We start from the raw sequence: 12,072 nt of genomic DNA on the forward strand, positions 1-12,072 counted from the left end.
CTGGGAAAACCCTGGAAAGAACCACCGACCCACGAAAAGCTACTGGCAAGCTTTCTCACGTACCCACATTGGCCGAATCTGAGACTCGAACCTACGCAGACAGAGGTGAGATGGCAGTGATCCATAATGGAGAGCGCTTTAGACCACTCGGCCACTCGGGGCCCCCGCCTTGAACGTAAGTGTGGAAGAAAATGCATATTCATCCGATGCAGTTACACACAAAATCAAATGTGCATAATAAATTGATATTGGAAACATGGAATGAAAAAGCGTAAACATTTATTTAATGTTATTTCATTTGGTAAATAATATCTTACTTTTCAAAGATGGAGGGGAAAAAAAGAGTACAATAATTGAAGATTGTTCCAGAACTGCTATTATTCACGCAATTTAGAGCTGCACATTGAACCATCTTGTTTCTACTTGACACGGGGCCCCGAGTGGCCGAGTGGTCAAAAGCGCTCTCCGTTATGGATCACTGCCATCTCACCTCTGTCTGCGTAGGTTCGAGTCTCGGATTCAGCCAATGTGGGTATGTGAGAAAGCTTGCCAGTAGCTTCTCGAGGGTCAGTGGTTCTTTCCGTGGTTTTCCCGGGTTCTTCCTCGACCATTAATACTGGCCGCCATGTATAGCCTATTGTGTGCTGAAAAATGGCGTTAACCCCCACAACAACAACAACAATCTACTTGACACTTCGCTGCACAAATTGAATACAACTCTTATACATTAATCGTCTCAAATGATGTCACATCCTGCTTGTATGGAAGGGAGATAACAAATTCGTGGCAGGTTCTTTCCGTTTGATCTCAGAATACAGGACAATATTTTGTATGAAATGTTTGTGCAAATACAATAGATGCAAAGAAAAAAATAGTCGGAATAGATTATATACACAAACTACTATATATCCTTCTATTTATAATAAAATTGTGCAGGTCCGGGTTTTTGTCCCCTTGTAAACAGATAATTATACTTGGAATATACCACTGTGATTGGACTTAATCAGTCAGCAATATACCACTGTGGTTGAATTTAATCAGTCAGCAATATACCACTGTAACTGAATTTAGTCAGTCAGCAATATACCACTGTAAATGAATTTAATCAGCCAGCAATATACCACTGTAATTGAATTTAATCAGTCAGCAATATACCACTGTAATTGAATTTAATCAGCCAGCAATATACCACTGTAATTGAATTCAATCAGTCAGCAGTATACCACTGTAACTGAATTTAATCAGTCAGCAATATACCACTGTGATTAAACTTAATCAGTCAGCAATATACTACTGTAACTGGACCACTCCGGAGGCCTAGTGGTTAGAGCGTCTGCCTCAGATGCAGGAGGTCATGGGTTTGATCCCCGGCCGAGTCGTAACCAAGACTTACAAAAATGGTACTATCAGTTGCCTTGCTTGGTGCTCAGCATTAAGAGGTTAGTGTTAGGACTTGTTGGCCTGGTGTCAGGATAATGTGACTGGGTGGGACATCATGCTACATGTCTGTGACATGATGCCCCAGTGCTACTACTATAAACGGCTACACTGCAGACATTGTAGCAATATGACTGAAAAATTGTTAAACTATGTTACAAATCCAAATCACACACAAACACACAATACTGTAATTTAATTTAATCAGTCAGCAATATACCACTGTTATTGAATTTAATCAGTCAGCAATATATCACTGACTGAATTTAACTGGTTAGCAGAAGAACTAAATGGGAGGCAGTTGATATATATGTACTAAAGTTACTAGTGCAGCGTGCTATAAATAGAACACCTGTTACCTAGTTGACTCCATACACATAGGCCTGCCTGTTGGCTGTTATAGCAGCTTAGTATACATTATGTTCAACATCAAACATTTACATTTTTTGTACACATTTATTATGTATAGAAATATTTGGGGGTAAAATCTGATCATTACAGCTGTATAATTATTTTTCATGGAATTTTTTAAAATGTGCTTTAAAATCTTTAGCGAACTTGTTCACTGTCAAGCCAATGAAGCCATGTGACCAACCATTGCTGCCATTTCTCATACTTGAAATTTACCATATGTCAACTGCACTAAATTATCTGCATTTGGTAAGTTATAAAAACTCAGTGTTGCCTACATCAGTATTGGAACCATTACCTGTTACTGAAGCTTTAATAGTAGTGATATTGTGCAAACTTCAGGAAAGTACTGAATGAAATCCCCCGCCTCCATTTTGGAAAGTGGAGAATCCGGCCCCATTACTTTAAATAGCAGAATACAACTAAAGTTAAAAAAGTGACTACATGATCTGACATAATGGTTATTCAAATCAGTGAATGTAGTACCTAATAGGAGATTTTCCCCAGAGGTGGCATTACAAGAACCAGCTCAAAATGGCTGATGTTTACAGTGGGTGTCCAAAGGTACTTCTTGAAAATGATATACAGGCATCAAAAGGTTCTTCCATGCAAATGGTGTAGAGGGGTCTGAAGGCGATTCTATAAGAATTGGGTAGAGGTTTCCAAAGGCACTTGCATGATGTAAAGGGTTAACTCCACATCAAAAGTTTAAGGGGTGTTAAGATGTATCAGTCTCATCAAAAAAAAAACCTCAGCATGCATGCTGAGACATGAGAAGTAGATTATATTTGTCAAATGTCTTTCTTACAGTGACTGAATATCTTTCTGAGAGCAGATGCAAAACTATGGAAGATTTGGACCCAAGTGCAAATGCTGATGCAAGTGATGAATATCAGAGACACAAATATTGCCACTACTTACTCTTTAAATATTGCCACTACTTAGTCTTTAAATATTGCCACTACTTAGTCTTTAAATATTGCCACTACTTAGTCTTTAAATATTGCCACTACTTAGTCTTTAAATATTGCCACTACTTACTCTTTAAATATTGCCACTACTTAGTCTTTAAATATTGCCACTACTTAGTCTTTAAATATTGCCACTACTTACTCTTTAAATATTGCCACTACTTAGTCTTTAAATATTGCCACTACTTAGTCTTTAAATATTGCCACTACTTAGTCTTTAAATATTGCCACTACTTAGTCTTTAAATATTGCCACTACTTACTCTTTAAATATTGCCACTACTTAGTCTTTAAATATTGCCACTACTTAGTCTTTAAGGAAACCAGTGAAGATAGATGAGTAACCTTGCTAATCACAATTTCAACTGTTGGAACCAGGAACAAATCCCAGAACCACAAAATTTGAAAAAAGAGAGCACTGTCCATACTTTTGAGACACCATTTTCCATCACTTTTTATGATGAGATGGTCTCACAACTTGAATGAATTAGTTTAAGGGTAGTGGGAAAGTTGTATTACGTAGGAAACTGATATGTTCTCATGAGATCCACCTTGTGAGAAATCAAACAAGTTGAAACAAGAGATTGCAACTGAATGATTTAATTCTTAATTAGAATCAAGAAGTCTGAAAATTGAACAATAATATTAAATAAAATTCATACAAATTTGAAAATTAAACCTGAGCTATTAGCAATGTGTGTCATTGCAAAAGGCCCAACTTAATGACTTTGGTCAGCAAGACCCTAATAAAGAATTTCAGGTATAGTAAAGGAACATAAGTGTTTTGAACAGTCTGGGTACACAAGTCCACCACATGACAGTGGGCCATCTTTATTTATGCACCTCAACATAACACTGTCCTTTGCATATTGCTCCAGTACACTTCACTTAATTTAGTTTCTGAATGCTTCTAACTCAGGGGTGGGCAAACTATGGCCCACGGGCCGCATTCGGCCCACCAAGGGCTTTCATGTGGCCCACCAAGGGTTTTCATGCGGTCTAGGAACAGGTCTTCATTCGCACTGACTCTGTTTATGTTACTCTTTTTATCAAATAAATGTGCTTCTTTTGAAGTTTAAGTTTTCAAATATTAACAACATATTAAAAACTGAAAATTAATTATAATGTTATTTAGAAAAACCTTTTGTTTTTGCTATTTCAAAACTTAATGAACTATGCGGCCTGCGACAAGGTGTAAATCTGTGTAAGCGGCACTTGCAATGGAAAGTTTGCCCACCTCTGTTCTAACTTATCTTGATTTTAGTTCTTGACTAATAAGAACATATATATATATAGATATATATACAGTGTGACCCCGCCATAACACAGTAGTAGGCAGCCATAGAACCCGACTGTGTTATAAGCCATGTTATAGAACTATGTTATAAGCAACCAGGTTAGTTAGTGTAAGAAAGTGATGCATGTACCCAAAAAAAATTCTGGGAGGGGGGGTAGGTAATGAATGCGGGTGGTAAAATACGTGTTTCATTGGCACAGTTACCAGCTTAAATCAATGCATATTAAATGAGAAATACACCTGTAGTGAAAACAGAGGAGGCATATATAATATTTTACTTTATTAAAAAAAACATGAATTGGTATATAAACGTGAATACTGTTTATATATACATGTCTAATGTATAGCATGAATGCAGTATCAACACCGTGTACTCACCTGGGAATCTCATACATTGAATCCACAATGCAAGTAATTCCATTGCAAAATGCACACACACAGATTTAAAATATTCAACAATTTTGTCACTGGTTATATAGGTCTGAATTCAGTGGAAAAACAGCCCAATCATGTAATTAATGACAAAGCACATTTACTTTTCAGTAAGTCTCAAGTTGGTAAAATTTAGTTTGCATTTTAAGCTGCCATTGGTAGCGTTTGTAAGCATAAACTTTTTCCCATCAAACAGGAAACTTTCACAGCACAGTAAATGTGTTCCAGTCACATTACATTTTTTTAAAAATCCATCAGATTCCATTGCTTTTATTTAAGTTTGGTACTGACTTCCTTTGAAGAAAGGTTCTTTGTTTTTAATGACTGTAGTCAGCATTCTTTGATGAAGGGTGCATGCATTATTGAAGTCACTGTTTTGGAGAACCAAACAAATGCCTGTCTCTTATTGTGGTGGCAACATGTAATAATTGTATTGCATGAATAAGACTAACTTTTTCCATCTGCTTAGTACATTTTCATCACAATGGATGCTTCAAAGGTAATCTGTTTTCTTTAAAATTTCAGCAAACTATTTTATCTGGGTTTATTTTTTAAAAATGAATTGGCCGTCATTTGGTCAATTGTAGTTACTGTTCCTCTCTGTCTACTGAACAGACCAACAAGTAAGATGGTTCTTTGAGGTTTTCTTTTACATTTGTGGTAGCAGAGTGATGCTGTCTTTCATGTATGCATCAGAAATTTATCAAAGGGTCAACGGACGATAAAGACGCAGGTGTTCTGGTCTAATGACAGGGATTACTAAAGAAAATTTGAGTGTTCCGATGGATTTAATTCTGAGTGAAAAGAAGAGGAATTTTACTTACCATCAACATACAAATGTCAGTCTATGTAAATATATTAATTACTAGTGAGTGGCCGAAAATGCAATGAAAGATAGCTTATGAGATAATGCCTTGTCCGGTTGATCTCCGCTACCAGAAACGTCAGCAACAAAAAAAAAACAGGTATCTCACAACATACCGTACTCATGCTAGATGTCAACATAAGCGGATTATGATATAACAATGCACTGTTAAGATGGTTTATCAATATGGACAAAGAATTTGTTTACCTAACAATAGATAAATTTCAGTGCATTTTATATCCAGTTTGTGGCTTCCTTTCATGGGGCCTCTGAATTTCTTCCCTCCAAACCAATGGTTGAATATACAAATTTAAACAGCCAACAATGTCACCAATAAAAAAAAATATTGTCGGATGATATATTTTGCTGCCAATAAGGAAAACAAATCACAGTTTGCATCATTGGGGAAGCCCAATGTGATCCCAGAATAAACTTTTTACGTTATTTTTTATACTTTTAAGAAGAAAAAAATATTTATTCATGTACGAGAAAAATACATATAACATTTCAGGAGTAATGCCACGATTGTCTTGTATTATTCATACCTGATCTCCTCCCCAAAATGATAATAAACTTTTTGCATTTTTTTTGTACTTTTAAGAAAGAATATTTTTTGGGTGTACGAGAAAAATACATGTAAATAAAATTTTGGGATCCACACCACAACTGTGAATTCGTGTTATAACAGAGCGTGCTATAGCGAGGCCACACTGTGTGTGTAGTTGTTGTTGTTGTAGGGTTTAACACCATTTTTCAGCACACGATAGGCTATACATGGCAGCCAGTATTAATGGTGCAGGAAGAAACCGGGAAAACCCCGGAAAGAACCACCAACCCACGAGAAGCTACTGGCAAGCTTTCTCACATACCCACATTAGCCGAATCTGAGACTCAAACCGACGCAGACAGAGGTGAGATGGCAGCTCTCCAGTGTGTGTGTGTGTGTATATATATATATATGTTTTGTGATTTTGTGTATAAGATACCCCATTATGCTTGTGAAATACCCCAGTATAAGATGACCTCACTTATAACACATTTTCATGATACCTATGAATATTGTAATAGAAAAGGAGCACTGTACTTGTCAGACTTACAATATTCTCCAATTTAAAGTCAACTTGTGATCCTTTCTGCCTATTCATCAATTTCTCCATGTATTCCATGTTCATATTGTCCAGTGGCTTCCAGGTACGACTCTTGTACTCAAACATGGATTTCTCCTGTGCTACTGTCACCTCTGCCTTAGGGTCAGACTTCTCATCTTTACTTTGCAGTTCTGGAAAAATATGTTTTAACAAATAACCAATCCGCTAATTGTGGAAGAGCATAGGTGGTATTTTTTATTTAGGACATATAGGATAAAATAATGAATATTTTTTCATTTGACTAGACTCTTGTAAGATATCTGGAACTTACACCGAAATCAAATTAAAATTTTACCACTAGTATTTTGTTTAAGTCAGAAATATATCCATATGAGAAGGACTCACCTACTACTATCAAATAAAGCATGATTTAATAATATACAAGGACAAATTCCAAACAAGAAAGCCATAACTCTGTCAAACTTTGTCCAAAAAAGGTGACAATCTCATTTAACATAGAGCTGTGTAATATTAAGACTTGCATTGAAGTTTATTTAATTATTAATTCCTTCAAAAGTTATAGAATGGAAACAAACTTTGTGATAAATTGACATTGACAGTACTATAATATTAACTCTCCATAGATCTGGTGGACATAAAAATAGTGTTGTAACAGTTGCTTCTACTTTTTCCAAAGTTGTTGGGACCCTGCAGGCTAACTGTAGGATACAAAACCACCACCCAAATTAAATAATGAGAAGAACATAAACTACTTCAACATGGTGACCAATTACTGGTTAACGACTTCTTCCTGAGACAAAGCAATTCTGAATGAATGATAAACCTGTCATGAAATATATTAAGATTATTATTTAATACGTTATATCTGGCTACTGTCTAAAAAAGAAATAATGATGTAATTATGGTTACATTTTTGATGAAAATCAGGCATCAGTCATTAAATTTATTAGGTACTTATTTCAGACAGAAAAAAACATAAAAGAACTATTTGTTGTTGTTGGCAATGGTAGTGGTAATGATGATGAATTGCTAATCACTAGCATCATGATAAATTACAAGAAAAGTCATGATCACAAAAATGATGATGATGACAGTCAAGAATAGAGAAGAAGCCCAGTTTCCATAATCCAAATTACCCTCAAAGTCCTCTGTTGTAAAAGGAACTCCAAATTCCTTGCTCACTGACACCACCATATCTGCAGTGGGGAATAAATCATTCCTGACTACATCTGTCACTTTGGTAGCCTTGGCAATCTGCATGAGAAATTTCATAATATAAATATTCTAATAAATAAGAGAAAGTTATAATTAATTTTTTTCATAATTTATTGACTGATACAATTGACTGTCAATAAACGTTATTGAGTGACTCGAATGGTGAGAGAAATAAAATCGGTTATGATATTCTTTCAAGTTACAGATACAAGCCTATCAATGCATAAAGGTCGTATCATTCAAGTTGGAGAAATAACACTATCAAAGCATAAAGGTAATATCATTCATGTCAGAGATATAACCCCATCAAAGCATAAAGGCAATATCATTCATGTCAGAGATATAACCCTATCAAAGCATAAAGGTAATATCATTCATGTCAGAGATATAACCCTATCAAAGCATAAAGGTAATATCATTCATGTCAGAGATATAACCCCATCAAAGCATAAAGGTCACATCATTCATGTCAGAGAAATAACCATATCAAAGCATAAAGGTCACATCATTCATGTCAGAGAAATAACCATATCAAAGCATAAAGGTCACATCATTCATGTCAGAGAAATAACCATATCAAAGCATAAAGGTCACATCATTCAAGTCAGAGAAATAACCCTATCAAAGCATAAGGGTCACATCATTAAATTCAGAGAAATAACCTTATCAAATCATAAAATTCAAATCATTCACATCAGAGAAATAACCCTATTAAAACATAAAGGTCATATCATTCAAGTCTGAGACATAACCCCAAGTAGAATGAGTAAAGAGGGACAGGAGATTAGAAACCATAAGACAATATGTCACAAATTCCCCCAAGTACTCATTTCATGATAAAAATTCCCAATTATAGTGAAAGGTTACCAAAAATATCAATATTTGTAAAGTGTAAATTACCAAGCAGTAAGCTAAGATTTATCACAATATATTTTGTTTACTTTACATATAAAAAAGAACTGGGGAAGAAATGCTTTAATTATTTTCTGTTACACTCACTTTGATCACATATAACAGACATGTTGACACATTGTGATACTAGACATTATAACTTCTACATAAAAACAACATCAACTGATATAGTATGGACAAGAAAGTAATGAGTTCAATCATCTGAGCACATGGATTAACTATAGAAATATGCTTAGAACAAGCACCCAAATGATCCATACAGCATCAGCATCTCAACTGACTCAACAGTTATGCAACCTTCAAATTTTCATCAAGAGTCATTCAATTTTACTCCCCATATGTTTGTTTATGACTCAGTTACGCGTTTATGTTTTATTGTGATCAAGTGATGACTGTAAATTCCTGGACTTTCCACAGCTTTGATCAATCTTTGCAAATGAACAAACCTATTCTATCTCCCAACTTTTTCCCAATTTCCTGGTAGTGTGGGAACCTTATCAATCCTACTGTTCATTGATTTAAAAAAAATTGTACATACCATAAAATTACCTTAAAAAAAGTCAACTTTGCATGTTATTATTCCCAGCAGAATCCAAATATTATACTTTAATATCCAAATATTGCTATAACATATGATAAAAAAGATCACATTGGTTTATGAAATGCATGTCATTATAATTGTATAGCATTATATGTAAATCTCCTTAAGAGCTGAATTTACTGTATATGGTCTGTGTATAAACTGGGTATCTTTAATGCAAGCTTAACTAAATAATCCTGTATGATATTTAATGTACATCAGGTATGATACTCAATGTACATCAGTTATGATACTTAATGTACATCAGGTATGATAACTAATGTACATCAGATATGACACTCAGTGTACTTTAATAGGCATGCTACTCAATGTACATCAGGTATGATACTTAATGTACAACAGGTATGATGATTACTGTGCTCAGGTATGATATTCAATGTACATAAGGTGTGATACTCAATGTACATCAGGTATAATACTTAATGTACAACAGGTATGATATTCAATGTACAACAGGTTTGATACTCAATGTACATCAGGTATGATACTTAATGTACAACAGGTATGATACTCAATGTACAAATGGTATGATGATTACTGTGCATCAGGTATGATATTCAATGTACATAAGGTATGATACTCAATGTACATAAGGTATGATACTCAATGTACATAAGGTACGATACTTAATGTACAACAGGTATGACACTTAATGTACATCAGATGTACATCAGGTATGATATGTAAATTACATCAGGCATGATACATAATGTACATCCATATCATTGAAATTCAGCCTGCTAGTATAGGAACCAAAGTTTATGGAATCCTAATAGTTTTACAATTCTGGGGAATTTCAAAACTTCTGGATTTTCAGCTTGAGTTTTGTTCTTGAATAGTTTTGACACTATCTTTACCTGAAAAAGCTTTATTAATCCTTCAAAGCAGGGTTTTGGAACCATGTCTCTGACATACAATAGTGGCTGGCGTACAATATCCTCAAGGGGCTCATGCAGTTTGACACGACAGAGATCAACATCAAGGGAACCATACAAGCGTTTACTGAACGTCAAGTTAGAGTTGAATAAAACTTTCACATCTGAAAATATGATAATAGCAATTAAAGACTTATTGTGAAATTTAATATAAATACATTCATATGAGATGTAACAAGTTGTGAATAAAAATTAAAAATGTTATATACCTAACTATTAAATGTACTGAAAAATGTGTCCCTTTTGGTTACAAATTTGCTGTTCTTTATTATTAGCATCATGCTTCCATGATTAACTGGTTTCTTTTAAAATTATTTAATTATGAAAAAAAATTATTTCAGGAAATTATACTTTAGAATTTCACCTCTTATTATTATTTTATTCCACTCTACTGTTTGTAAAATTTAATTTATTAGTTAACTACAAGATGATATACTTTCTCGTAAATGCATAACACCTAATTAAAGGGCACTTCTGGTAGAGTTAGGTTGTGAACTTTTATTTCACCATGTCCCCACATAAGACTTGGAGAATGATGTTACAGATATCTTCACATATATTGTTCTAAAGGTATGATGAACTGACACACCACGACACAAACCATGTGGTGTGAGGGACTGATTTAATGTCTGAAATACAGACTCTGGGGCAATCATTCAGTTTTAAGGCTTTTGATTTATTACAGGACATATGCTTTCACCCTTCTTTTGTCTTGTGCTTTGTGGCTATAGACTGATAAACATTTGGGAAAACATATTGACAATAAACACAATAAGTTGGCAACACATCCATTAAATGTGTTAAACAAAGAAATAATGTAGTCACATTTGAGCTGTGCTTTGTCAGCAACATCATTACTGACTGACAAAAAAACCCTCTCTAAACTAGACCTAGTAAACAAATGAAAACAAACTGATTAAATGATATTTAAGAACTTCTATGACCAATGTCCATTTGCTCAGTTTATGTGCCAGTCACAACCTTTGATCTACTTGACATGTTCAGCAAATACATGCATTTAAGTGTCTTTTCAACAGACGGACAAACTCACACATGTCAATCCCTATGTCAAGCTTCTGACAAAGCAGGCTTAAAAATACAAGATCATACCTCTGAAGTTTTAAAGGGTGAAATAGTTGTAAAATTTAACAGAGTACAATAGTTATGCATACAATTCTCATTATTCATTTCAGAATATGTTATTAACCTTTATTTCTCACTTTCTTTTCAAAATATAAAAAAGACCCATGCTGGAAGTAACTACATTATTGGCCCTACTTATAATGAATACTATTCACAACAAACAATTTTACATTCTTCCTGAGATTAGTATAAAGTGAAATGGGCACATTATCATTTCAAAAACAATGTTACCATGTCATTTTCATTTATAAAATCAGATTTTAAACAAACTTATGTGACAAAATATTCTGTAGAATATGTTTTCTTGCCTCAGAATTGTTTTCAAATGATTCAGCTTTCTGCTTTTAGCAGCTAAGGGGGCGTTCACCAGTTAATATGTACTTTTGAGAGAGTGACGTATGTAAGGTGAAGTAGTTCACATTTAAACATGCACAATGGAGAGAATGTTGGTATACCTCTATGCTACATTAATGTAATGTGGATGATATTTCTTTGGATCTTGTTCTTTTGGAAATTTTACATGATTTAAACACGCTGCTAATTAAAATGACTGCTCCCTTGTGTTAAAAAATCAGCCTGAATTAGTCTAAAGTACACTATACATAGCAGCTATTAAAATAGGGAAAATGAATTTTGCCAGACTAGACAATACCAGCTTCTGAAAGTGCAATGAATGAATTACCAGATATATAAAATGTAAAAAACGTTATCGCCTCTTTTTTATACAATTTACCTCTGAAGTTCA

The 12,072-nt window shown here is 34.3% G+C and overlaps 1 protein-coding gene across 5 annotated transcripts in view; it reads right to left on the reverse strand.

Moving 5' to 3' along the window:
* LOC149789309 (uncharacterized) overlaps window positions 1-12,072 on the reverse strand; it is a 121,861-nt gene that overhangs the window by 31,337 nt on the left and 78,452 nt on the right. For all 5 annotated transcript variants that reach the window (XM_089975515.1, XM_089975514.1, XM_089975513.1 and 2 more), the window contains 3 exons: window positions 10,107-10,288; window positions 7,658-7,775; window positions 6,510-6,691 (listed from right to left, as the gene is read on the reverse strand). In XM_089975515.1, coding sequence (XP_089831641.1) covers window positions 6,510-6,691; window positions 7,658-7,775; window positions 10,107-10,288 — 482 coding nt within the window. The remainder of the gene's footprint in view (window positions 1-6,509; window positions 6,692-7,657; window positions 7,776-10,106; window positions 10,289-12,072) is intronic.

This window comes from Sinohyriopsis cumingii, chromosome 11, assembly GCF_028554795.1.
Source record: "Sinohyriopsis cumingii isolate HCF-2022 chromosome 11, ASM2855479v2, whole genome shotgun sequence".
In the NCBI taxonomy this organism is placed as follows: Eukaryota; Metazoa; Mollusca; class Bivalvia; order Unionida; family Unionidae; genus Sinohyriopsis; species Sinohyriopsis cumingii.